The sequence below is a fragment of the Limanda limanda genome, chromosome 3, assembly GCF_963576545.1.
Source record: "Limanda limanda chromosome 3, fLimLim1.1, whole genome shotgun sequence".
NCBI classification, from domain to species: domain Eukaryota; kingdom Metazoa; phylum Chordata; class Actinopteri; order Pleuronectiformes; family Pleuronectidae; genus Limanda; species Limanda limanda.
In genome coordinates, this window is record NC_083638.1 from 28,434,095 (window position 1) to 28,461,976 (window position 27,882).

Genomic DNA, 27,882 nt, shown 5'->3' on the forward strand with positions numbered 1-27,882 from the left:
AGATCCTTAGTCACAAGACATTAGGTCTGTTCGAAGTTAGAAATAAGAAGAGTAGAGTTAAAAGATTTTAATGGGTCTTCAGTCTATGATGTGGACACAAAAACTTTCCTCTACATTGAGGTAGTGAAGTCACCAGCACTCATGTATGTAACAGATCCTAATTTTAAGCTAGAATTGTGGAACTGGCTTCTGAGAAGTGAGTGAACTGAGTGAGGAATGTGAATCTGTGCCAGGTTACCTGTGACAGCCCTTGACTGTCGGCAGTGTGGGGGATGGTGCTTCCATTGTCTACCAGTAGAAAAGGTGTTGGGAACAACACCTTTACATGGCATGAGAGTTTAGGATTCATCAGATTGTCAGAAATGCAGGGGAGAAATCTGCTAGTGAATGGAATAATCATAACATGAACTAAAGGTTAGTTCTGATCTAACACAATCCAGGATTTTGTTATGTTTCCCCATCCATTCTATCAGAAACTTATTAAGACAAAAACTACATTTTTGAAGTAATTGCAGTAAATCTGTGTCATTACAGTCAATGTTTTACGGGTGAGTTTTTGGACATTGGTAAAAGTGGTCTACTTGAGTTTAGGGTGATATTGGATGACATCTCCTGCCATCAGGCCGTGTCAAATTGTGAGTAGTGTAAGTATTTTTTCTCATGACAACAATGCAGTCAAGGATATAAAACACCAGTGGGGTGAAAAATTAATACACTGTAGAAGTGTGTGCTCCAGTAGTTTAACATAGGACTTAGTACGATTAATCTATCCTATAGATGACTTATTCCTCGTATTTCAGACAAACTGATGACTCCCCCCTCCTCCTATATTTTCCCATGCATGTTTAATTGTTGTGCCAATACGTTAATATCAGTATTTTTTTGATGGTTTACTTACACACTATATCATCAAAGGTTGCTATTGAGTTTCCACAGTACATTCCCACATTTAAAAAAAATCTGCAATGATAATATTAGCAGTGCTTCTTTATTGGAAATGTCTGTCTTAAATTAGATGAGAATTTTCTCTTAAGAACTATCAATTTTTCTTATTTCTTTCTTATTCATACATGCTGGAGTGTGTATGTCGCTCCATGTTAACTCAGTGGGAACTTGTGTCATTACATACCAGCCAACAGTTGACCCCTGTCATTCCATATAAACCAACTGTGGACCCTTTTCTGTGATGTAAATCAACCAAAAAATTCCTTTAAATACAGGTTGAGCACACAAGTTTATTGTAAAATTAAAACCCTGTGCTTAAAAAACTAGACAAGTAACAATAGCATGACCAATTTGTTTTTAGTGTATAATCGAAAAATGTTTACCCTCATGGATGCTGCTAAAAATCCTGATGATGTTTTCTTAAACACTTGACATCTCTTGCACTTCTGTTCGTCCTAAGAGAGGGATCCCTCACATGTGGCTCTCTCTGAGGTTTCTACATATTTTTACCTGTGAAAAGGGTTTTTAGTAGTTTTTCCTTACTCTTGCTGAGGGTTAAGGACAGAGGATGTCACACAATGTTAAAGCCCTATGAGACGAATTGTTATTTGTGAATGTGGGCTATACAAATAAAACTTGATTGATTGATTGATTGATTGATAATCAAAATTCAAAGGAAATGTTCTAATGCTGACCATTTTATTTCTAATTTTATCCTGGGAGTTCAATTTTTCCAAATTTTTCAATTTGTATTATACCTAATACAGTGTTGAGCTTAAAACTTAAAACATCCATTAAAACTGTACCTTAATATCTTGTTTCAAAAAATAACATTATGTTTCAAGGTACTAGTTTCTTCACTAAGAAACCTGTTTGACAGCCTCTCTACAGTCTGAAAGGCTGCTGGGGCTCCAAGTCGTTCACACTATAGAGGGGTGTCAAAAGCGACGTGTGTGAATGGGTCGTTGAAATTCCTGCTCCAGCCAGCAGGGGCACAGCTGAACATTGACTATAACACACACACACATTCAGGTCCCCACTTGGCTAAAGTTAAAAAAATTCACCAGATGGTTTTTAACATGATTTTAACATGATTTAAAGCATGTCCAACAGTGGACCTAAAAAATGACCCCTGTTGGCTCCATGGTCCCCTGTTGGTGAATGTGTAACGACGCCGAAGACCACTGTTAGATAGGTTCGTGAGTGCACACACACACACATACACACACACACACTACCCTGTCTTCATCAGGGCAGACCACTGGGTTGTGTCATATCTGCCTGCAATGCGTTCATGTGAGAAAACGGTTCATCCAGACCAGAACCAAAGCTTTAACTCAGGACGCATTGACAACCACCCAATCCTTACACACCTGGGTTAGAGGAAGTGACTTTTACTTTTACTCTGAGTATTTGTACAATGAAACAACACGACACAAGAATACATATAGAGTTTACTTTTGGCAAAGCTGTAATTTTTCATCTATCTATTAAGTAAATCCAGTTGAATCCTGACCCAGAGCTGTGATTTGTATTCTTGAATATCTATAAATGTTATTTTTCTTCTCTACTGTTCACAGCCATGGCATTTTATACCTGTTAGGCATTGTTGATGGATACTGAGTCTTAAGTATCATAAACATCAGTCAGCATAAAAAAGTTTTGTGCATAAAAGTGTACAAACAAACCTGTTATAGGGAAACAAAACTGTTTACAGACGAAAAAAACAAATGTGACATTTTCTAGACAATCCTGTAATGTGGCAATGACAGCAACTTGTTTCCAACTGTGATTCACTTCCACTGGTTTTGTAGCCCTTAGCATCCCTGTGCATAGTGAGACTGTATTTATATAGTGCTTTTCTAATCTTTACGAGTGTTTTGCAGCATGAGTCATTCACACACACAATCATATAACTTCTATACTTACATTTATTTATATCTAGTGCTCTCTCCTTCTCTGTCAAACCCAAATTGATTCCATCTGAACCTACTTCTGACGAGAGGATTGCCTGAGAGGGAGTTCTGTTGATTTTCGGGAGTTGTCAGCCCTATACTTCTTTTATATCCAGCACTACAGTCCAGTCAATGTAAGCTGGAGTAAGTAAAATAACTTTTTAACTACCACATGATGGAGGATTTATAGGTGAAGCTGCGTCTCAATAAAGGGGCCGCATCCTTCAGAGGCTGCATATAAACACAGATTGTGTCATGGCGGTGGGAGTAGGCTGTTCAATTCTGAAGGTTCTCCAACAAATGCATCTTCCCATTACTGAGCATCCAACAGTTGGATCCTACTCAGGCAGATCTATCCCAGGAATCATCGTGTGTTTTTTGATGAACTTCTGCCAAATTCAAATTAAGTACCACCTTTAAGTAAGTCTTAGTTCAAGAGGTCTGTAATCACTTTAATGTCACAGTTAGAGATGCACTGGCAAGCCGCATCAGGCATGACTAATTGCTAAATTACTATTTATGTAATGTTTCTCTTTTGTATCCCTATAACTATGCACAGTGCATAAAGGGATATCTGCACATAGCTTACCAAATATGTATTATTACACATCAATTTGTCTTGAAAAAGCGAGACAGATTGAAGTATAAAGGTATGGATAAACTCCTCCTTAGAGCGTGTCAACATTAGTGTGCGGTACTGAATCATACATTTTTGTTACGTCAAAAAGAGCAGCTGAGCAAAAGCCTGGCTTACGTCCACAGTGGCTAAAACCCAGCCCTGATCCTCAGGGACAGCATCCTGAGCTGTATTACCAGAATCTAAGGGCCACACACAGCCAGAGGCAACGCATGATCCGGCTGTCTGCACGCTAAACCCAACTCTATCTGCTTAGAAGAAGTGGTGTGCGTGTGTGGCATATCCCCTCTTTGGCTCTCTGCCTCGACCCATATTGATTTTTAATGTGAAATAAAAAGGAGAATAAATCTAGTTTGCCATCACAAGGCAACGCAAAAGCACAAATTATTTTCAGTACAAATGATCAAGGCTGATCCATAGACTGTGTGTGAAGACGGACAACGCATCTCCACTTGTATAAAAGCGCTGCCCTCTTGCACTTTTGAAGTTGTTTGGAGCGTGTGCGGGAGTGACCAGGGAGTGGGACAATGTTATTCAGGTCCCTCTGATACTTGTGCTCAATCAATCTGGACTCATTGAGGATGTTATGTTTAGCATCAAATAATGAATTAAAGAGGAGACTACGTTTATGACCTATACAACAAACCAACCCCCAAGGGGCGATCCAGATGTCTTGGCTTCACTTTTGTGTAGTGGTCACGCTGTATATATATAAAGTTATACATTCAATTACTTGCTGGGAATAAGCATATCAAAAGTACAGAATGAGTCACACACACACATTGTTAAGTGTGTAAAAACAAAGTAAGCAACACAACTGTAAGTCAAGGAGGAATCAAACCTACATGAGGTGCCCTCTTAAAATAAAAGTTAAATACTGTGCTATTAACTTCAGACTTTAAAGCACCATAAAGGTTCCTGACCCACATCTCATTTTAAGACCAACATGAGATACTTTGTTGAATGAGAAATGGAAGGGTGCTGTGTATTCAGCTTTGAGGCGGTAAGGTGTGGTTCCTCTTGTGTCCTGGAAAGGTTACTCTCGCTGATCTAGTGCTGCACCCACAGCTTCTGGTAATTCAGTAATCAGGACTAATGTGTATTTATCTCTGCTGCAGCGAGGCTCTAGACTCCATTATTGATTACTCATGCCAGCAGCATCACCTGGAGTGGGTTGCACCAGTGATTTGTAAATCGGTCGCTGAGTTTCTGTCCTTCTCAAGTTTGTCTTAACAGCTTGAATCGAGGGATTTGAAACAACCATTCAGAAACACAGTCATTTTACCTCTTTCACACCTCCATTAAAAGGTGCTGTATTCAATCAGCAATCTAAGTTGTTTAGTTCAGGTAGATTCTCAAAGTCAGTTAGTACGGGTAAATATTTGTGCATTTTAGTGACGTCAAAATCTTTATTCAGTGAATATGATTGATTTATTGTCCTTTGGAGGAATATTAAAAGAAATGTATGCATGTGCCATCCTCTCAATATCTGTTGCAACCAGGACTCAGTCAATCTAAGAGCCTCTAAAGCATCAGCACCCACAGGATCCCTCAGTCAGTTCCCACTGTGAAACACTGCCAACTGCGTTCGGTGCAGTGCCAAGTCAACAAAGAGCACCTTTGCATGAAATTAAATTCAAGTCAGTGCATCCTGGGTAAATGTTTTTTTTTTTTGCACTGAGGAAACCCCCATGCATTACTTTTCCTCTCGCCAGCCAAGAGCAATCTCTCTGTAAACAATATGGTGTGTCTGCAAGATGTAATCACAAAACCCAAGGCTGTAATTTTGGAATATTGGCAATGACAAAACAACTGCAGCCTTTACAGTTGCATACATTAGAGCAACAGTGTGGCCATGTTGAAGTCAGGCCTTGAAATGATCAGTTCCTAGCTTTTCAGTCTCACAAAATGCACTTCGTAAAACTGTTGGTTTGGTGGTTGAGGGCAGTGCAGATTGTTTAAGTCATCTTGCAGTTCCTTCCGCATTTATTGCTGAAAACTTATTTTAGATGTATGAAATAATTTGTTTTCATGATAAGCATTTTTGTCATATGTTCCTGACCTTTTTCTATTTAGAACATTGGTCAATACATTTGAAGGTTTCCTGCTTGATGATAAGTTGCCGACCACAAGTAGATGATAAGGACATATCGTCAGTTGTGTTCAAAAGAGTCATCAGGTGTTTCTGCATTTTCTGGTGTTAATAAAAAAAATCAGTTTGTAAGTGTGTGTAGCTAGCATAAAATGTTTTTTTATGGCTGAAATAAGGGGGCAGCTGTAATAATTTGTTCCTAAGCTAAGCAGCCATACAAAAACAAACAATGAGAACGATAAAATTAGTTTTTCAAAATGAACAATTGAAATTTTATAATAATATGTTGAATTAAAATTACTTTGCAGTGCATTTGTTCCACCTTCCTGACTTATACTGAAATATAAAGAGACTGAACAACATCTGTTATATCTGCACTTAACTCAAAGAAGGTCGGTTTTGCGTATAAGCATAACACAAAATCATACATACTATCGGTTTACTGTAATTACTGAGACAGAGTGCAAAAGTTAAAAAGTGAAATTTGCTGTAATTCTAACACATTTTAACCATCTCAGATCTGCAGCTGTCCCTTGGGTTGGGATCAATTGCAACAGCTAAATGTCATGTGTAACCAAATATTCTTTGAATAACTGAGAGAAATGCGAAAAGTGTTATAAATGTGTCCTTATTTTTAGGTTCATGCCACTAACGCCACTGTACTTACCAGCATTGTAGTAGCGGTCCAGCTTCTCCCATAGGGGCTCATCCTCACGATGGAGACTGGACAGCTTAAGAGGTTCATAGATGGAACCTGGTGAAGAAAGACATCTGTTTAGACACTAACTTTACCAGTGTGGCTCTCCTCTATTTTACGCTTTAGTTGTCCATGGATCCTTTTCTCCTTGCTTTAATAAACATTACGCCTCAAGAAAGACTAAACTAGCCTCAGGTGAAATCAATGCATCGATAGCTTTCCTGTTAAATTTGCATGATTATTACTCTTTTTTCTTGAGACCATTGTGTTATTTCTTATATTCCAATATGCAGATGAACAAAGGTTTGCAGCTAGCAATAGCTTATGGATATTTTCTTTCATTAAATCATCCCAATTTTTCAATGAATATAAAGGAAAATAAGCACTAGAGGAAAAAACACATTAGACACAAGCCATAAGTAAATTTGCTTTTTCACTGCAACACACTGCAACTCAGACAGCTCAACATACAAAACAATATTCAGGCCATGAGCGTATGAATTCAAATGGTAATCTGACTCACCAGCAGATACTCAAACATTTCCCTCTGAGCTGAGCGCGAGCAGGCAGGAGTTTGAGGGAAACCCCCGTCTCTAAGACTTTCTCTATTTTCAGAGACTTTTCACTGCTGAGATTTGCATTTTAATGGGTTTGACCTTGGGTCAATACCACAGGTACTGAAAAATTCACATTCAAACTGAAATTAGCATAATTTCCATCATGTTAAAAGTTGCAGGGGACAAAGCCAATCCATCACTTTTTACAGATAACACTTTTAAAGAGCATAGGAAGTCCAATATTCCAGCTTTCATTTCAGATGAGTAGAATGTGGGCTGTCGTGTATGGATGGTTTTCAACAATCACATGACAAACCTGAGTGATGCAGACCTCTGACAACCTTAACATTAACAATGCAGTAAAATACTGTATATGACTTCTGTAATTTAGTTTGGTGTCATCTATGGGTCTTTCATCCTTACAAGAATAACAAGATGATTGAAAGCTTAAACCACATGAAAGACTCAACAATCAAATTATATTAAATTATTTGTAATGTTTGACTATTCTGCATATCCACATTTTATCCAAGACTTCAATGACCATACAGGATTGAAAATAATAGGGTTTATTTGTTGGTATTTCCATTTCTCAATGTATTAAGCAAAGGTGTTTTCCTGTGATCATGAAATAATAAGCTAGCTTCTGATGTTCAGATAACAAAATTATTTCCTTTGATGATCTTTGCTGATCACCTCCCTATGTCTCCTCTGCCTGGCTGACCACATTGCTTTCCTCAGATCTGCTGCCACTACTTACCGAGTCGGAGAACTTCCAGATGAGGCCGGGGGGGCGCGGCCCCTGAATCAGCCATTCTCAAAAGGCGAAATTAAGGCCAATCGTCCCTCTCTCTCAGCTAAATCACAAATCTACAGCAACTCACAGGAAGGAGTTAGTAGCACAGTTAGAATTTAGACATGCGAGAATCAACAATGAATTACACAATGGAGTTATAATGATGACCATCATCACGAGCAACAAGCACAAACATTGACAATGGATTGTATTTAATTAGGATTGAAAGATGTTTTAACCCTTAAGCAGAGGTGGATCCAGTTGTAAGGTCAGGGGGGCAGTGGCCTCAGCTGAAATCTGATTGGCTCTAAAGTGCCTCTGTACTATCAGTTGTCTTACTCTCACTTACAAACAATACTAACGATAAATATTACTTTTGTGAGGTTTTTTTTCTTTTCCTAAATGATTGTAAAGAATACAATGTGCTTGAACAAAGAATCATTTTCAATAAATATTTATTAATTTGTACATTTGCTCCAAGTTATAGAGCTTACAGTAAACAAGGAATGACCTAAATGTGCACCTCACTGGATCAGGAATTGTACATGGATTTTGGACATATAATTGACCCCTCAGAGTAAATTGTGGCACCTTTATGGCCCCTGGTTTCTAAACATTCTAGATCCACCACTGCCCTTGAGAAATGTAGAGTAATAGTGAATCATTAGGAGGGCGATGTAAGGAATGTAATAGAATAACTGCGGCAGTGAATTAGGTCAGTTGACAAATTATGACCTATAATGCTGCATAACAGCCACTGGAAGACGGTGTGGTTTCAGAATATTATACTGCTGAGTTAATGTCACATGTCAAGTGGGAAAACAGGTGCAAATTATAGTTAGTTCAATTGTTAGAAAATTAAGGATCTGTGTGACTCCAATTATCCTTCATGCTGCCTTTTAGCAGATTGAGTTTTCAATCCAAAGCAATTGTAATAACGCTATGGGGACGGTGTATTTAGGACTGAAGTATAACTAACAGGATGAAAACACGTAGCCTACAGATTGAATAGCTGGATTAGTTTACAATCCTACAATGATATGGATGTATTATGTTTGAGGTACATCAGAGTGTAGGGAAGACTAATTTAGTGGATTTGTCTTGATTCAGAAATGATAGTGTCAACACAGGTGGTGACAACCCCCTGCTGCTGTGATGTTTGTATCCCTACACTGTTAAATGCTGTGATACAGTGGGACCACTTTCCTTCACGTGTTTACCAGTGTATGAAAGCCACAGTCTGCTTACACAAACACACAAACAAACCCACACATACACACAACACACAGTAAGCTCAGGGTGAGATGTGACAGTGAAAGCAGACCTGGTGAGAGGACCTTAATATAGCTCCTCTGACCTTTCATGCCTGCACCGTCACTGCAGTGGACACATTAAATGGGCAGATCGAGTCATATTATTTAGCACCGTCACGTTCAGGGGCTTCACACACAAACAGTGTCACACAAGCAGCGGCACTCAAGCAACGACCGGACGGGTCATGCAAAGTAATAAGTCAGACCTGATCGTTTTGATCGGGCTTTGAATTCCAGGAGTTTCCAACCGACATCTGCCAGGCTCGCCATGTTTAAACAGCGTCCAAATCGCTAGCACGTTTAAGCTTTTCCGGCATCGTTTTTCAAAATAAAAGACATGCAGTTCTGCTCCCGTGCAGCCATGCTTACAATTTGACGTGACCTTTTGATAAACCATTTACTTACTATTTGAGCTTACATTCACATTAATATAAGCTAATTTTAATGTGGTATGTTTGCAATATTATGTTTATTTCAAGTTATATTTATGCTATACATTTAGTTTGAAAGTAAACTTCCTCCTTTTCCGAGTTAGCTCTAGCTAACACTAGCTAGCTTGATACAGCTGTCAACTGTCAAACGTGCGGGAGCACGACACTGACGTAAACAAGAAAACGCTGATTTCACATGATTTAATCCTTATCTTGCACGTTTATTCCGGGTTTTCAGACAAGATGAGAACCTAAGAGCACATATCGAACTTGAAGATGGATTTTATGACATAATGCGTCATTGAAGTGAAAAACCCTGTCGTCCAGCCTGTCGTAAAGCGGAGTGCCGTACTGCAATCGGTGTTGTTGTGGGGAGCTGAAAGAGCAGAAGGATGTGGTTATCACAATTAAACACTTTGGCTTTTTTATTAGCTTTTGTAGGACGGTACCACACGTCAGCTCTTCAGGATGTAACTGCGGACCTCTTCGGTGCCGAGAACTACGGGACGGTGGCGGCGTTTGGGGATTTTAACTCGGATAAACAGACAGACATCTTCATGATCAGAGAACGTACGTGAACGCCTCAGCACTTTACTGCTAATTAACCCCGAGTACTGTGAGACTCGGCGACATTTACATTATTTACAGATACAATGTTATTCAGCGGTGTCGCAGTAATGATACAGACGTTGACTTTCGAAACGCAAATATGATTTAATTCGTCTGTTGAGTGTCTGACGTCCAGTGTCGTAAAACAAACGATTGAGAGAGAGACTGTGACGGAGAGGAACTAAGCTTCAGCTCATTTAATTTATTTACTAATAAGTAATTAATATGCATGTTGTTGACCTCTTCCTGTTTCAGAGTCTGAACTGGTCATATTCCTGGCGGACCCAAAAATACCCTACTTCAAGCCCCATGTCCAAAACGTTAAAAGCTCTTTGCCAAGGTAAATCATATTAATAGTTAATTTTGCAATATGTAACATTTGTAATATGCAAAGTCCTCATTTCCATTTTTCTTTCCTTCAGTACAAGGTGTCTTTCCTCATAGGGAGGTTATGTTTGCTCTGTAGGAGGGACATGTTTGTATAGGAGCGGAAGGAGCACCATGTGACCATGTGACCACTAACACACAGTCTTTCCTCCTGCGACAGGAGCACCATCATCACCAGTGTGGTTCCTGGAGACTATGATGGAGACTCACAGATGGATGTTCTTCTCACAACTCAGACCATCCCCCCAGCAGCAACATCTGTTTTCATCTTCTGGGGGAACAACCAGACTTTAGGTAAACCTTCGACAGCGAGAGGAAGCTGCACACTTCTCACTTAAATGTACCCTGGGTGGGGTCTGCAATCTCAGGGTTACTCTTCATCTTTAGCTCATAGAACTGACCAAGCATGTGCAGTGGTACGCCAATAAATGTGTAATAATGTGTAATATTTATCAAATATACAGTTCGGCTGGGCTATAAAACGATATCAATTAGAGTTGCACTCAGTAGAACATTTACCTCTGCTATGGCCCAACAGTCTCCTTAAATTATAGTACACACTAAGTTTCTCCGCTTCAGTTAAAGGTGTCTCTCCCCATTTGTTACCATACAGCAGGTGTAAAAAGCCTTCACTCATTGTTCTTAGATAAATCAAGGAAATATTGAAAACGACCCTATCTCATAATGTTAAAGAAAGTGGCAAAAATTCTAGGATCTGCCCCCTGATCTGGATCAGCACCAAAATTTAATGGGTTCTTGCCTGACCTTTACCAAATTCTGCTACTAAATGTTGTGGTAATTTGTTTAGTAGTTTTAGTTTAAGCCTGAACTAACAAACAACTAACACTGATGAAAACATAACCTCCTTGAGAGAGGTAGTAAATGTCGCATTGTAATATTCATCAATAGCAAAGTTACAAAGCTATACATGTCGATATAATCCTTTGTGCAGTACAGTGAGGAGTCAAAAGACATAATTGATTTACCTCAGATTTTTGAAATGAGCATAATCTGCACTCACGTTTTCGTCATCATGTATAATGACATGTGGCACCGTTTGGGCTTTTATTCTGAATCAATCCACTGTTACATTGTCATAATTTTGCCCTCAGTGATGGCTGGATTTGTTTTTTCAGTGTTGGGACTGTTTATGCCAGCTCCCAATTACAATGTCGTGGCTTGAATAGAACAGAGCTTGTGTGGCCTGTTGTCATTCACCCCAGAACAGGACATCTGTGAAATGACTTAACATGATTTAATAAATTGTTTCTATATAGTTACGTGTACAGTGATATATTGTTGAAAATTCACTCTTTATTCTGCTTCGATTTGCTCATGGCCTGTTCACTCTGTTCATCCTCTGTAGATATGGATTGGCTCAGACTGAACAAGACCTTCACAGATCAACCCCTTGTGATGGAGTAAGTATCCCTCAGGATTGTGTTCATATAAACTGTAGTTTAGATATTTTGCTCAAAATGATGGCTGTGTTTAGGTTTTTTAGAATCAAATTAAAACAGTTTTACGTTTTTTGTATTTGTGTATTTCATTTTAGACAATATTAAAATAATACGTTTATTAGGTATGAGGCCGACAAAGTTCATTGAAGGTAGACTCAGTACACCGAACCAGTAAATGGAGAATCATTGTCGTTGCCGTTGCCACACCATTGTCATGACCGAAGACGTCACTTACATATATGAGTCAAGCCGCCGACTGACCATCTGTTTATTCAAAATATTAATATTGTAATCTCACCAATTTCAACACTGCACCCTCTTTGGCCCTTGACATACAACTGCCAAGTGTGAAGTCAATAAGATGAACGGTTATTGAGATATTTGAGTCACAGGTTGAAAGAGATTTATGGAATTATTAGATGTATATTTAAAACAACTCAATATAGTGCAGTTCAGTACAACAAAACCATTGGGTCCAGACCTCTATATCTCTCTCCCTGTGTGAGCAAAAACTCTATTAAGAGCATTTTCTGTACATGAGTTCTAATTTAGTGTGTTGTCCCACAGCTTCAATGGGGACATGGTCCCAGATATTTTTGGAGTCACCGACTCAGCACTTACTGAAGTCTGCTATCTCACCAAAAGGTAATGTAACCCTTAAACTGACTTATCATTCAACATGTATATTTCTGTTGTTCTCGTTCTTTGTAACATTCTTACATCCTGCTGTTGCCTGATGGTTTTTCTGCCCTTTAGGGTTCAAGTGTGGCAGAATGTGCTGACTTCACCTATCAAAATGCGAAACCTTCACTCTAACGCTTTCATTGACCTCAACAAGGACTTGACAGCTGGTAAGTCAGTGATGTTTAGTCCTCTTTTTGCTGTTTTTTTAGGTCCTGCAGCGTAATTCTGGGATGTCTTCAAATCTTCAAATTTCTAGCAAAAATCTGCCCAAACTATTTTCTAATCTCTCAGGGTTTGTGTGGGAAGGGAATTTGTTAATTGGAGTTCAAACTTAAGGTCATGTAATAGTACATACAATTATTTTTTCTTTATTTCTCTGTCTAGGCCTGAAATCTTTGAAAATAAAAAGTTTGTTTTCAGGATGGCAGGTGCATGAAGTGAGCTTAGATACACACCACCTTAGATACCTGTAGATGTCATATCACAATAGACATTGTACTTAAAAGGATTTTTTTTAGCTCCCAACCTCATGAGCAGTTCTCCTGAGTTGTGCAGTTCTGGCAGGTCAGGTCGGGTGCAGGTCATTCTTCATCTCTGCTCTGTAGTGGGAAACCAAGCCACTGCTTTATTTGTCTAATGTCTGGAAGTTGTATCTGAAGAACAAAAACACAGCGTGTCTCAATGGCATCACAGGTTGTTAAGTTTATGTCGTTGACTAATGACCTGTTTCCTGTTTGCTTTAAATATCATGCATGGTGTTATATTTGCTATATATTGCTCATCCTTCCTGATAAACTGTACAAAAGCATGTGACTACTCCTCCCTATATTTTTATTTATATAAATAATACATTTGGTCATCAAACATTGTTAATTGAGCTTATGAAAATGATTTTGAATTAGTGAAACTATGTACAAATTATATTGTAAAGAACAATTTCCAATCCAAAAATTCTTTATTGTTTTTTTTAACTTATAATTATGGTGTTTGAATTAGCAGCTCATTTGCAATTTCTTCAAACTCAAGCATTTTCGGAGCTGTAACTGTTGCATAAAGTACGTGCTTATTGGAAATTGCCATTATGAGTAAAACATTATTTCTAATGCGACACAAAAATCCATGATCTCCTTCTTTTATCAAATCCGGGTATTTGTCGGTGAAATGATTTCCTAATTTTCTGTTGCTGTCTGGTTTATAAATTCTGCCCCAGAACATGCTGATCTCAATAGGAAACATGAAGTGATGACGCTTTAATCCTAATGCAAATACACAAACGTTGCTTCATGAAGTGACTTCCACAAAGTTTCTCATGCTCCTCTATAAGAACTTCAGCAACCAGACAGAGATCGAAACATATGTTCTATGCCAACATTTTTCAAGTTGTCTTATAGAGAAGGGAAGAGCCATTTTCTTAACCAGTGAATGGAGAAATCATCTCGTTCTTGTTTTACAGCATCTCGCTCCTGCCCTGCCCACTAAGTGTAGCGCTGTCACTTAGACTTATGGTAGGATTTTTTCTTTCCTCTGGAAACTAATCCTTGTGTTCAAGGTATTCAGAGAGGATTTAGTCATGTCATACTCACTGCAGGTATCTCTTTTTCCCAGGGCTGTCACAGTTTAACCAGAGCTGATTTATATTCATATTTAATACAATCTATTGGGATTAGGAGAGTGTCAAAAACGCACTTTTTGAGAGAGACTGAAGAAAAGAAATAATGGTTGCAATATTTTGGTTGTTGTTTTTTGTTTGTTTGAAAAGAGATTGGATGTGTTAGTCGTACATCACTGGTTTGTACTAAATTAATTCACTGCAACTCATCTGTCAGTCAGAGTGTTGTTCTGCTTGTCAGCTGTCTACTTTCTTTTGCTTTTGTCTGCTGTAAGAAATCACCTCTGACATCCTTTTCTTGATATAAATATGGACTACTGATATCCCCGTCCTCCGACTCCCAGACATATACACAATATATGTTTGTGTTTTGGATAAATGCATTATTATCTATCAACCTCAATGAATTAGTTAGAGAGACCGTTCATATGGTTGAAGGTCATGCTTATTTTAAAGACTAAATCCCACCCAGAGACGGCACATGAAGATGGAGAATACCACTACCCAGATATTAACCCAAAATATCCCGTAATGTACAATAGCTGTCATATTTGGTCAATGGCATCATTTAGAGCTACAGCAAGTGCAGACAAACTTACAGTTAATGCAGATGAAGCATTACATTTAAAAAAGCTGGAATTATGTTTCTTTCAGAAATCAGATCTCACCTTCCGGAAATGAAGGTAAAACATCACAGATGTTAACATTGCCATTTTGGCTGTAGCCAGTGTCTGTGCAGTACTGGTCAGGAGATGGAGCTGTGATAGTGAGGCCCCTAGAATGCATACAATTGACCAATCATGAGTCAGTCTCAGTGTCAACTGAGTCATTTTGCCTGGTTTATATTGAAGTAAAAAGGTATTCAAACCATCTTTGAGAAATAAGTATTTTATGTATTCTTTTGTCGACTTAAGTCTTGGCCCACGTCCCATCCACTAACATGCAGAAGAAGAGGGATATGACCTATACTGCAGCCCGCCAGCAGGGAGAGGACAAGTGGCTTCTCTGTTGGGGAGCTGTCATGTCATCCATCTTTACATACAGTCATTAAAAGTGATGATAAAATCCTTATTTTCAGTCTTCTGTGGGTTAATGTGCTACATGACTAACAGCCTGAGGAGCAAAACACGTGAAAAAAACAACCCACTGTACATCTGGTGGATGTCAGACTCCTTGGCTGCCACTGTCTGTAAGGGGATGCAGATGGAGGCTTGGCGCCAGAGAGAAGAGGAGAGTATGCAGGAAGTGAGGGAGAAATTAAGCTGAGTAGTTGAGAGGATGAATGGTTGGATGAATGGTCTGAAAGAAAAGGATGGATGGAACGATAAAGAGCAGAGGAAGGGTGGGAGGGGCCGGGTGAGCAGGGCGTTTGGTAAGGCTTCAGCACAGCTCAGCTCACTGTCTGTTGTGACCACCTGCTCCTCTAAGCAGCACCTGCTGGAGCATCACAGTGCGGCTTATCCAGGGAAAGATCAGTTTTGAAGACAATCTGTGGCCTGCTAGTTAGTAAGTTTAATATTAATTCAAGTTGGAATCATAAGCCCCCTCTTCCACTGGCCAAAAAAAAAAATGAACACCCAGTAACATCTGTCTTTGTCAGCTCTGTCACTGATTGGCAGTGATGGAAACATGACACTCAGGTGATTGACCTAATTTCTTCTTCTTTTCCTTATTTTGGCTGCCTGCCTACTGACTGTAGCACCTTTTCTGCGTATTGAACTTGAGGATAGTGGCGTGTTAAGATCAATGCACGTTTGTGTACATGCTTTTTGCATCTTGCAAAAAACTAGCAACAGTGCAGAATGCAAAAATCTTGCAAAATGCTAAACTGGCGAGACAGCGAGATGAGAAAGTTGCTAGCACGTTCGTGAAATCAAGTATAATTCCCCATGGGTGAAAAACTGACCTGGCGATGGGAGGGGATTCTCAGCAAATTCTGGTGTCTGAAAAGGTCACACCTTACTTCACGTAATTTTTATGCATAGTTTTTTTGTCGAGAAGTCCTGAGTGTTCACTTTTGCACCTGCTACTAAAGTAATACAGTGAGGTGTTTTGTCAGTGCAGTCCAAGGAGTTTCAGGGCTGTTTCCAACTCCAATCTCAGACCAGTGTCATAGCTGTAAACAGTCCTTTGATAGTGTACTGGCTGACCTCACTAAGGTCTGAACTCGCTTTCAATGAAGGAAAGTCTGGAATTATTTCCTGGCTGCCGTCAAGGCCTTCTTTGGCCCACTACGGACTCTCCAGTTAACCAACCTGGCAGCGGCACACTGCATATGGCTCCTAATCTCTTTTGTTGCTATCATCCTCCTCCAGCCACTGTCTGTAACAGCAAAGCATTCATTACAGCCTTGAGTTGATGCTGTTTTGTTGCAAAAACAAGTTATTATTTTTGCCTCTGTGCTCACACATTTAAGGCCTCTACAGAAGGTAATTTTTGTTGGTGCTCATTCAATTACTTTTGTTCTTGATTCAAGAAAATATACTCAGTGAAAGGAGTCATAAGACTATAAAGAAAGGCAGGAGAGAGGAAGAGTTAAATGCATGTAACAGAAGTTTAGAAGATGGATTGCAGTCCTCGCAGACTCACTGATTTTCCTCTTTAAAGTTACTTTCCCAGTGGTAAAAGAAAAATACACTTACACCCGCTAACTTCTGGCTTTTGTCTGCAGTGGAAATCAATACAATTGGCATTCACTCGTTTTCTTCTATATCAGTGCTGACCCTGCACCTTTTCTGGCGTAACATTATGACAAGCATTGAACTTCTAAGTGATCCAAAATTGTTCAGTCACCGTTTGGTTTGAAAGAGGGACTGTAGTAAAAAATCGAAAAGTGCTCCATTGTCAGTGCTCTCCATGGGGCTTTTTTCTGTTGTTTGTTATGTTTCTGATGCATTTATGATGTCAAACATGCATTACCGGTGGAAGAACCCCAGAAAGGAAGTCTTCTCTAATGGCAATGGGATATGAGTCAATCATCTGTTTTTACTGGGTCTACCTGAATTTAAAAAAAACCTGCTTATCTTTAGTTGGCACCTAGAAACAATGTTACCATGAAATAAAGTTCTATGTACAATATATTGCCATAATGTCTTGGTCTTTTACCACAAAAGCAAAAACATCATAAAGCATTGACTGCTTTGTAGATGTAATTGCTCTGTTCAGGTTACTTTTCTCCACAGTGACAGCCAATTAGCTTTTTGCAGGACAGCCAGGATGTTCCATTTTAAGAAAAGATGGCTGATGTGAATTGGTACTAAGATCATTTGTAATTGTCAAATCGCCAAATGACCAGAGGAGATGTCCTTATTATTTGATTGATATACATTGGGAGTATAGCCCAGTATTAGATCTGTCTGCACAGAATCATAGTAGCTCACAAGTGCCGAATCACATCATGTCAGTTCAGAAAGAGGACGGCTATTCAGGAATGACGAGCACGATGAGAACTTGTTTTGAGAAAGACATGGTAGTAATTGCAAAGTAATTATAGAACCATTTTGGGAAAAACATGCTCAAAGACAAGAATATTGGCATAAGGCTCCATTGCTAGGCAACGGAATGGTAATGCTGTGTGCAGCATCCAATTAAACTAACTCTGTGTCAGAGTGGTTTGTTGATTGTCTGACTAATAATGCAGTAGTGATGGTGGTTGGGGAAGAGAACACCTAACAAGGGTGGTCAAGAAAAATAAGTGATTAAACAGGGATTACATTTACATGTGGATGGCAGAGTGAGGCATTTTCTAAAAGCCATGTATTGTGTTTTTGATAAGTTTCCCCATCCACACAAATGTATCCACTGTGGCGAGGGCTTTCGAAGTCTCTGTTTTCAGTGGAGGGAAAAGCTTTGTGTGGAAAGAAGGCATAATTGGTAGATGGGCTTGTTTTCAAGTATCTAAACAACTGTCTTTTCAGTGTACACATTCCAAGGCAGAGAAGAACATCTCCTGGTGCTAAAGCCTCAGATACCACAGCCACATGTAGCCTACATCTGCATTAACACTTCAGTTGCATATGCTTCTGTTCCTATGTTCTAATTTCCCCCAATTTATAATGATTTGGAGTGAGCTCACAGGCATGTAAGGGGCGCCTGGTGCGATGTGCCAGCCCTTTGAGGTGTGGTTCGTTTGTAACATCTCCGCCTCAAGGAAAGCTGGCGCAGCGTCAAACAGGCAAAAGAGACGCCGTGTTTATTTTGGTAAGCATGAGTGTTTTTGCAGATAAATGAATAATAGGAATAAATGAGGCAGAGCATTTTCTCTCTGATACTCACAGCACTGTGACCGTAGTCTTTGCTTTCAACGTCTTGTTAAAACGATGTGTTTCGAGATATGCATACAGTTTGACTCAATGGATAATGATCTTGTCAGTCTACCATAAATGTTTCCAGTCACAAATGACATCTCAACATCTTTTCAATGGATTCCTATTGAAATAAATATTGCACAGACATTCATTATCCATGGGATGACCGATCCCCTGGTTTAGCTACACAAATATTCTGTCAATGGATTGCCATGATATTTGACACATATACCTTTTTGATTTGGAGACAATCATGGTCAGTACTAGTATTTTTTTCAATATCCAGTAAAATATCTGCCTTATATGGTTGGACTGGATACAAATTTGGAGCACACAATCACATTTTAATTTGTAGTTCTGGCATGCAAAATACTTAATTAAGATTATTAAAATGGTAAACATTTAACTTGTTAAACATGAGCCTGTTGCATTGTGAGCAATCTCAGAGTCCATCACCTCTGAGGATGAATTAGCCCCTGTGGTCAATAGGCAATATTTGGGTAATTCTGGTTAAGAGAGCGGATATCCAGGCCAAGTGCTGTCCTCCGTTGGCCGTACAGTGTTTACAGTCCGACTAGTTTCTTTATCACACAAGTCAAACGTTTCTCCACATTAAACACAAACAGCTTTTCATTTTATTTTGAGTGTTTCAGGTCTAGATAATATTTTGGCTAATTCTATAAACAGCATATGATGCGGATAAATAAAAAAGCCAGTAGCTGATGCATTTTAGTCCATGTGCTCTGCCTTTTTTTTGCTCTCCACACGGAATGTTTATCTGCTCAAACGTGATTGGTCAAACTGAAAACAGTCTTCCGGCCCGAACATCTTCTCACCTACAGGTTCTGATTCTTCACATGCATGCCATGTTGTACTGTGCCCTCTATAAATTAAATTAGTTTACAAAAATAGACACAGACATATCACTGTATTCAGTGGTAATACAATGATTGTCGCTCTTGATGTTGGCACACAAACACGCATTCAAATCCACACACACACACACACACACACATTTAAATAAACTGTACACGGTTTGTTCCAGTCCATAGAATAAGCTCTTCTTTGCTTGTTACAAGAGTTTTGTGAACTGTTTCTATTTACATAGACGCACAAGTGCAGCATAAAGAGTGTTGTGTTGAACAAAATAGGATGAAATGTGTGTGTTTGTGTCTTTGAGAGGGTTTGGCCATAATCCTCCCCGTAGCTACTGCACCTACGTTGTTCCCTGTAATGGTTTTAGGAGATTATTTTTTCCGGGAATAGCATAGCTCCATTCTCTGCTGGGGTATTTTGCCATGTTTGTGAATGAGTCGTTTTGATGGATCAGTGTGGAAGTCACTCAGTGTGGAGTAGGCCGACATATTGGCTCAGAGACGGATTTATTCTGTTCAGCTTTTCACTTTGTTCCCATACTGGATTCTGCATTTATCTGAGCATTTGTGTGCTTGAGTGTCTGTGTGTGTTGGTTATGTGCGGGAGGCCTGTGGGTGTATTAATGTGACTGTTTGAACATCAGAACAAACATCAGGGTGTTTGCTACAGTTTAATGATTTTCCTGTATGTGTTTGTGAGAGATAAAGTTGCATGTCTGAGTTTACATCAGTTTCTATGCTGTAAATTGTGAAGCTTTGTGTATGTGTGTGACATTGGTATTGAAATAGGGTATTCATGTAAAACAGTGCGGTTGCCATGACATTGATGGACAGCATTCTTTCTTTATTGAAAATGTTACAACAGAGTTACTAAGCAAGCCAGGTTGTAGCCTATGGGGAAAATAATAAAGAGAAAAGCATGTTTGAAGAAATCTCTCAACCTCTCAGCCTTTGTCAGACATTTTAACTGAGGGTTCAAAAGTGACTGACATATTTCACTGCATTAAAAAGTGAAGTGTCTGTAATAGCACGTCTTATCCCGACTGTTCTCCCCCAGCCGACAAGGTAGCAGTACAGTAATATATATATTTTTAAAGCTTTTCTTCTGCTCCGTCTTTTGACACTATAGTAAATCGTCTCTGTGGGCTTTGGACAAGTTTGGAAAAGCTCGTTTCACAGTCGGCTGCTTCCTTACTAGCAGAGGGACAGGGCCACATATCAGCAGAGGTGGCCAGTGAAGATTTGGCTCCAGCCTGCTCAATTCCCTCTGCCCCACACCTTTGAAAGGGACACTCTGACATTGTGCATTTCACTCTAAATCTTGAGGAACATCTTGAAAACATTGTGAGGGAACATTACAAAAATATAATCAATAATAATTTTCTGCAGTAGAAATTATAGATGCTTTATTTAATATTGCTGTCACCGCTTTAATGGCCTCTTTACCTTTATTGGCAGAATGGCTGTGACCCTTCAGAATGGTCCAATAATTAAGATGATTTTGGATTGAAACCATATTGATATTGGTCTTTTCATGGTGTTACTCATTACTTTAAAGGTCCGTTGTTGAGAATTTAGAAGGATTTATAGACAGAAAATGTATATAAAATATATAATTCTGTTTTCATTAGTGTATAATCACTTATATTATTATCAATTAATATTTACAGCATCTGTTCAGTACACAATATTTAGCTTCTCAGTTCAACAATATGTCTTTTGCAGAGGACCTGCTACTGCAGCACAATGTTTTAACATAGGCTTTGCCTTGAATATGGCCATAACTATGACTTTGTCCTTGTATAAAACTGTATGTAGTCCTGTGTACTCAAATATATATGCCAGTACGATACATATGAAGCCATGCATCTTCCTCTCCTGCAAATATTTCACAATTAAAACCTATTTTCAAACAAAAGAGTGGATTCCGTCAACATAAACTCTGGAGTGCTTTTATTTAGAAACTCATAAAGAAATTGTTGCAACCATTTAGTACGTTACATATGTCACATTTAGCAGATAAATATTAAAACTGAAAGATACATTTCTCTGTTTTGATTGTTATCAACAGACCGGAAGATGCATGTCTATATACCATAGTGTCCTGGTATTTAGTTTTGTACATAATCCAACTTGTATTGAAGGAAATGCAGTAGATAAACCAGCAGCTCCGCCGGCAGTAGCAGACACACATTGTGTAGCTACAGTATCATATTTTAAGTCTTATCTTAAAACATAGTTTTATGTAGAGGTCTGCACAGGCCATTCTAGCCTACAGGTACAAAGGACCTGGAGGAGATGCTGGCATATATATGTATATATACTGTATATATTATTTTTTTTACCGAAGGCTGCAGGGCAGACTACTCGCTGTCATGCTGATATACAAGGTCCTGGTACAGCCTTTTGTTTATATGCTGCACCTCACCACACTTGTGTTATGTATTCCATGCATCCCTGCTGCCCACCTTATAGATGCAGTAGGGCTCGAAAAGTCTGAATTTCTCCACTTGTGCTGTTGTTGTATGCCATCAGAATTTTGCCAATGTACAATTCACATTTGTTTCGTGAATAGAACCCCTATACTTGCGAAGCCTTGGGGTCTTCGGAAACTTATATACTTAGCTGTGTCAGATTCTTCTGCAACTGCCATTATTAAGACTAAGTACTGACTAGAGCATAGACTGCATATATAGATGAGTCTCCACTTCCTCACACTATCCAAAAATGAAGCCAAATATCCTAGATACGAATTCTGACATTTTGCACCAATGACATAATTTGGAACCAGATGTGGCACAGTAGCGATCAGAGGACGAAGAAGTGTTACTGAGGACCGGCATATGCACACGCTCAACCAATCACAAGACAGTCTCAAACTCTCAGCTGTCACCCATGATGTTTCACACCATTATTATAGCATCAAATAAGAGTTTGTCTGTTTACAGGTGATATTTATAACAGATTTGTTCTCTATGGGATTATCAGCTTGTGTGATCACTGGAAGTATTGTTAATGATGTAGTTTTGCTTGTTTTGAAGAACTAAAGTTCTGTCTTTATCAGTTTGTTTTTTGTTATTGGAACAGGCAGCAGATATCAATAGATTGGACTTGAAGGTCTGCATATTTGACTAATCATAATGCCTTGAAGTTAGTGCTGCAACCCACAATATCTGTTGGAGGCAAAGTATCTGTTTCACTTGTGACGGCTGTGGCATTCCCTCAGAATGCCAAAGGCCCTCTTGCTGTCCAGCTGAGGCATGGATCAGTCGGAGGGTTACAGACGGAGGGAGCAAATCGATGCAAACAGACAAACACAGAGGACTTGACTGATATGCTGCAGGATGGGTTATGGCAGGACTATGGACAAATATACACAAGACACACATACACAAGAAGATACAAGTGCCAGTGCAAAGATTTTTCTGTGCTTTCATCCTTCTCATTTTTCCTCGTTACGGTCAGACTCATTCAAACGCCCTGACACACAGAGCAACTTAAGTACACACACAAAGTGGACATTTGTCCCCTAACTTCCACAAACAGCGCAATGAGATCAGTGGGCATGGCAGCCTTCCTTCAGCCCATCTCCCCAGCAGCCCCGAGGGGATAGAGCATACAACTGTGTGTCTGCTTGTGTGCGTGTTTGTGAATTTCTACGTGTGTCTCTTTGACAGCCAATGGGGGATAGGAGTCACAGCTTGTTCACTGAGTAACAGGCTAACAAATAACCTGCTCAGGGGCATTCGGGACATGACGAAAAGAGAGTATCACTGCCTCACTGTCTATGTCTGTCCTGCTCTCTTTTTTTCTATCACATTATCACAGTGTTTCCCCTTATCTCCATCTCTTTTTCCTAATTTTTGTTGCTTTTTTTGTCCTCCTATGTTGTACTTTTCCTTTTTTTTGTCATAAAATTCACTTAATGTTGCCCTACCAACACGCACGCGCTCACACACACGCTAACCCTAACCCAACCAGCTTGGAGGGTGGTGATGATGAGTGAAGTGACAGTGCACATGCACATGCACAAACACACACAGTGGATCAGACATTAATGCTGCAGCCATGGTGCTGGCTGTCAGATCTACTCTGCACTGCATCCTGCATAAAGCACCGCTACTGCTGCTGCAAGGGCTTTTACAGGTACGAGGATGGGGATGTAATGCTACTGTAACTCTCGTTGTTCACTTCAAATTTTCCTGTCCAGACAAAAAAAAACAATGAACAGGGACTGGATAAGTGCTTAAAGGAGGAGGAGAAGAAAAGGAAAACAAGAAGAGATTGGAGAGGGGAAGTTTAAAAGGTTTTTATGATATTGTAATGACTCACTGAATATGCGTCATCAGTTTCCTCATCCGAAACTGCCATGTCTTCTGTAAAGATCCTTCCCCACTCTGCCTTTGATTGGCTTTCCAACCATTTTGCCATAACTGTAACCAAACATAGAACTATAGCCAATCAGAATAGAGAGGGGCGGGACTTCACAGAATGTAGGAAATTCACTTGCTTTTCTACCGTGAGGCTGATTAAAAGTATTATTGTGATATTTACAAAGAGTAAGGAAACCATTAAAGCCAAAATCAACAGACGAAAAGGAGGATAAACCTCTGCACATGCTAGAAATGGAGGTTTGGAGATTGGAGAGTTGTACAAGGTTTTCTACAGTACAATGTGGAAGCTATTGTGATGAGAGGCAACAAGAACAATCAATTTGTCATTTGAAATAAAAGAGGATACCCTGCCTCTCCTCTGGTCCCAAGAGTGCACCTATAGCAAATGTTTTCATTGTAACACAGGGCCTCTTTAAGTTTATGTTCAACATTATATTATCTCAACAAAATACTGAAAAACATTGTACAATGTTGTTGTTCGCGTGTGGCTATAGCTCAGGAAGTAGAGCAGGTTGCAGTACTATCCCTGCCTCCTCCCCTTCTGCATGCAAAAGTGTCCTTGGGACACTTTTGATGCTGAACCCTAAATTGCTTCAGACGGCTGTGACGACAGTGATAGAGAAAGTGCTGCACATAGATGCACTGTATGAATGTGTGTGTGTGAATAGATGGCAAAACTGGAAAGCACTTTGAGTGGTCAAAAAGTGAGGGGATCAGACTACTTTCTGACAAGAATTCAAATTATATCTTGTATGATGATTGTAGTGTTATGTGAATGGAACTTGTTTGACTCATGACTCATGACTCTCATGACTGAGTGCTTTTCAGGCACCACCCCTAACCTGCATGTTCAGGATGTTTACTCAAGTTGTCAATGCATCTGCCTTGGACAATCACCTGCTGTGTGAAATGCAAACTCTGGAAAAGGACTGGACCAAATTTTCCAAATAATTTCCCCGAACGTTAGACACAAAAGTGATAGAAATTGAGGCAAAACAAGGGTTGCTTTCCTACACCTGGACACGGCTTGCCTAAGAGAGGAATTAAGTAGAATTAAGATTTAATATTTTCTGCTATTATTGTCAATTGCAAAAACTCGCACAAAAGCCCTTTTAATAATGTGATTTCATATGAAAGAATATAACCGGATGGAGGATGGTAGTCAGTGCACTAAAAATGACCACAGTCAGGTGAAATCACACCAGGATTTGAAGTTCCCCCATTTAACTTTTTGAAAGTTTAATGATCAATTAGGGACTTCATTGTGGCTCTGAGTGCCAAATTCTAAAATATAGGCCTGGCGTTATTTTGAGCTGACAAATCATGTGAAAGAAAATTTCTGATATAAGTCTTATCTATCAGGTTGCACCACTGTAGAGAACAGTCACAGGTCTTTACCAAACCTCGGTAAAGACCTGTGACTGTTCTCTGTCTGTCTGAGCTCCTGAGTCACAAAACTCTTGATCCACAGCAATGATGCTACTGTCCTGGGCTACCGAGTGCTGCAGATAAGAGGGTCAGCGTGTGCAGAGAGACAAAGATAGAGGGAAAGTGATAGTGAGACAAAACAAGGAGATAGTACAGGCTCTCCCCTGCTGCTGTCTTTTCTTCTCAATGTCAGAGTTCTCGTGCTCCGCCGAGTCTTAGCACCCGCCTAGCATCACCCTATCTGTTTATACAGAGGCTAATAGGAAGCCTGGTCTTTATCCCCACACTGCGGCTCAACATAATGGAATAGAGAGACATAATGCTGCTCCAGTCAAACAGTCAGCGGAGGCCTTTAAATTGCTTCCAATCCCCTTAACAAATCTGATGGAGAGGCTATGAATAACTCAAGGGCCACTCATCTCCCCATGCTCTCTTCTCTTCTCTTCTCTTCTCTTCTCTTCTCTTCTCTTCTCTTCTCTTCTCTTCTCTTCTCTTCTCTTCTCTTCAGCAGTCTAAACCTCAGTATTAACTTGGATTAACTCACTTTACTTACATTTTTTAATTAGGAATTGCAATACACTGATCTTTTCCAAGTCCAGCTTGCATTTCACGTTGATGATCCCAAACACATGTCACGTGCTTGCAGCAGAAATGTTAATAGAGAACACAGGATTGACTCCTGCCTGACTGACTTGTTGAAATTACTTGAGGTTTCTCTTTCTCTCATGCTCACCAATGTGCTCTCCTCAATCTCTCAAGGATCAATTGAAATGGTCTTTTGAGAAATCCTTAAAATCATGAGCGCTAATGTGTTTTTTTTTATTCTAGAAGCACTCCTTACCAAGACGAAAAACAAACCGTTTATTTACTCCTGTGCAAATGGACTATCAGTTTGAACAGTAACAGCACAGAGACGAACAGTATCATCTCAGTTCTGTGTTGCAGTTTACCTTGTGCTATTCGTTTCAGTGTACTTGAGCTGCAGCATCTGTTGCTCTTAACACCCTGCTATTAGCAACAGTCACACTTGCAATTATTGTCTTAGTGTGAAAGGAGCGGTTGATTGAAGATGATTGGCTGGATCACAACCGGATGACAAAGTAATTCACATGCAGATGCACACACAAATATTTTAATAATGTGCAGAAATCAGCCATACAGTGTGAGTGTTTGTGTGTTTGTGGTACTCGATTGCTCATCATGTACTTGTTCATATGGGTGTGGCCGTTTTTGAATTGTCTTTGTTCGGGAAAATGAAATACAACAAGAGAGAAAAATCTGTGGAAGAACGCAAAAGAAATAATCAAGTGATTATAGATTCCCTCATAAGCAATTAAAGGATGAGCATGCTTTTGCTTTGTAGTGATTCTGTTTAGTAAGCCTGTTTTACATTCAGCTGCACCTTGAAAACTGGGTGACCCTAGCATCTGGTATTATTTGCTTTCTCTCTCTCTGTCTCCCTTTGCCATGTGCTTTCTGATGCCTTGTGTAGCTGCAGCTCCAGCCTTCACAGTTAGAATGTCTTTAATTACCCGGCGACATGACATACCACTTAGAGCTCTGAATCCCTGTTGATGTTATGCAACCCCACCCTCCCACACACAAACACATTTATATACCTCAATTATGTATGCATCTTTTCCCAGTGGTTGAGTATGACAGCGGTATTAGCTTATACTTAAAATGTGTCTATGTACTCATGCGACAGAGGGCCAGATCGGTGCTGTCGTTCTAGGTTTGGATTGTCATGAGTATAAATAAAACCGATGCATGAAGCTGCATCCAGAACAATTGCATTAGCTGCACAAAGATGTGTGTGTTTTTAAATCATTTGCGGTTCTGTGTAGTTACAGGTAGAAACACAACCACATTTTTGGTAGCAATATAAAGACTTGTCAAAGCACAGGTATAAAAAGCATACTGCACAGTAGCTCAACTCTAAATTAATGGGGGAAAAAACAAAGAAAAATTAAACAAGTTCAGAATAAGGCCAATTACAAAGAACATTTAACAATGTCAAAAAGTGGTAGTATTTAATGGACAATGTATTTGATTGAGGAATTTGTGTTGACAGGTTTTCTAATGAAATCACAGCAGTACCCATGGTTTCAATAGAGGGTTGAACACAGACTTTCATGTGTAAGAAGGGAGTAATCCACATCCATTCAACCATCTATCCATCAGCTATGCTGCTTATCAATTGAGGGTCACAGGGAGGCTGTAGCCAATCCCAGCTGACACTATTGGAGACGCAGGTTACACCATGGGTGACACTTAGGCTACATCCACATGAATGTGTTTTTGTTTTAAAATAAAACACTCTTGCTACATTTACACCTGGTGTTCCCACTACTTTGGAGAAAACACTGCTGGACTGGTTTTTGTCTGTCTGATTGGTCCTTACAACAACGACTTACACCAACAGAGAATGCTAAGCTTTTTGCTGTTTTTATTCCTAGTTCATACTATTTTCTGCAACCAGCCGCAGGTAGACAATCAGCTTCCTGTTTACGCGGTATATGCATACTCTCTGTTTGTCAATAGTGATATGCATTTTAAGATGTGTTATGGATGGAGATTACTTCTGATACTGCGCTGAACTGGAAGGAGATTATTTTAGTGTGAAAGCTAAAACATATTATAGTGTATGTAGCCATACATTCAAGGGCAATTTTCCTGCCCTGCATGGTATAGGCCGGTGGGAGG

The 27,882-nt window shown here is 39.5% G+C and overlaps 2 protein-coding genes across 3 annotated transcripts in view; one reads left to right on the forward strand and one right to left on the reverse strand.

The window, feature by feature from the left end:
• Positions 1-9,262, reverse strand: part of phkb (phosphorylase kinase, beta) — a 110,936-nt gene extending 101,674 nt beyond the window's left edge. The window contains exons 1-3 of one of the 2 annotated variants that reach the window (XM_061067946.1): positions 9,199-9,255; positions 7,644-7,753; positions 6,297-6,383 (exon numbers count right to left, since the gene is read on the reverse strand). In XM_061067946.1, the coding sequence (XP_060923929.1) occupies positions 6,297-6,383; positions 7,644-7,698 (142 nt within the window). In that variant the 5' untranslated portion in view covers positions 7,699-7,753; positions 9,199-9,255. Of the gene's footprint in view, positions 1-6,296; positions 6,384-7,643; positions 7,754-9,198 lie in introns of both variants that reach the window. The other variant, XM_061067945.1, reaches the window with a different exon arrangement.
• A 512-nt stretch (positions 9,263-9,774) lies between these two features.
• Positions 9,775-27,882, forward strand: part of itfg1 (integrin alpha FG-GAP repeat containing 1) — a 137,880-nt gene continuing 119,772 nt past the window's right edge. The window contains exons 1-6 of the mRNA XM_061067927.1: positions 9,775-9,993; positions 10,288-10,372; positions 10,580-10,713; positions 11,786-11,840; positions 12,447-12,524; positions 12,636-12,730. Of these exons, the coding sequence (XP_060923910.1) occupies positions 9,816-9,993; positions 10,288-10,372; positions 10,580-10,713; positions 11,786-11,840; positions 12,447-12,524; positions 12,636-12,730 (625 nt within the window). The 5' untranslated portion in view covers positions 9,775-9,815. The remainder of the gene's footprint in view (positions 9,994-10,287; positions 10,373-10,579; positions 10,714-11,785; positions 11,841-12,446; positions 12,525-12,635; positions 12,731-27,882) is intronic.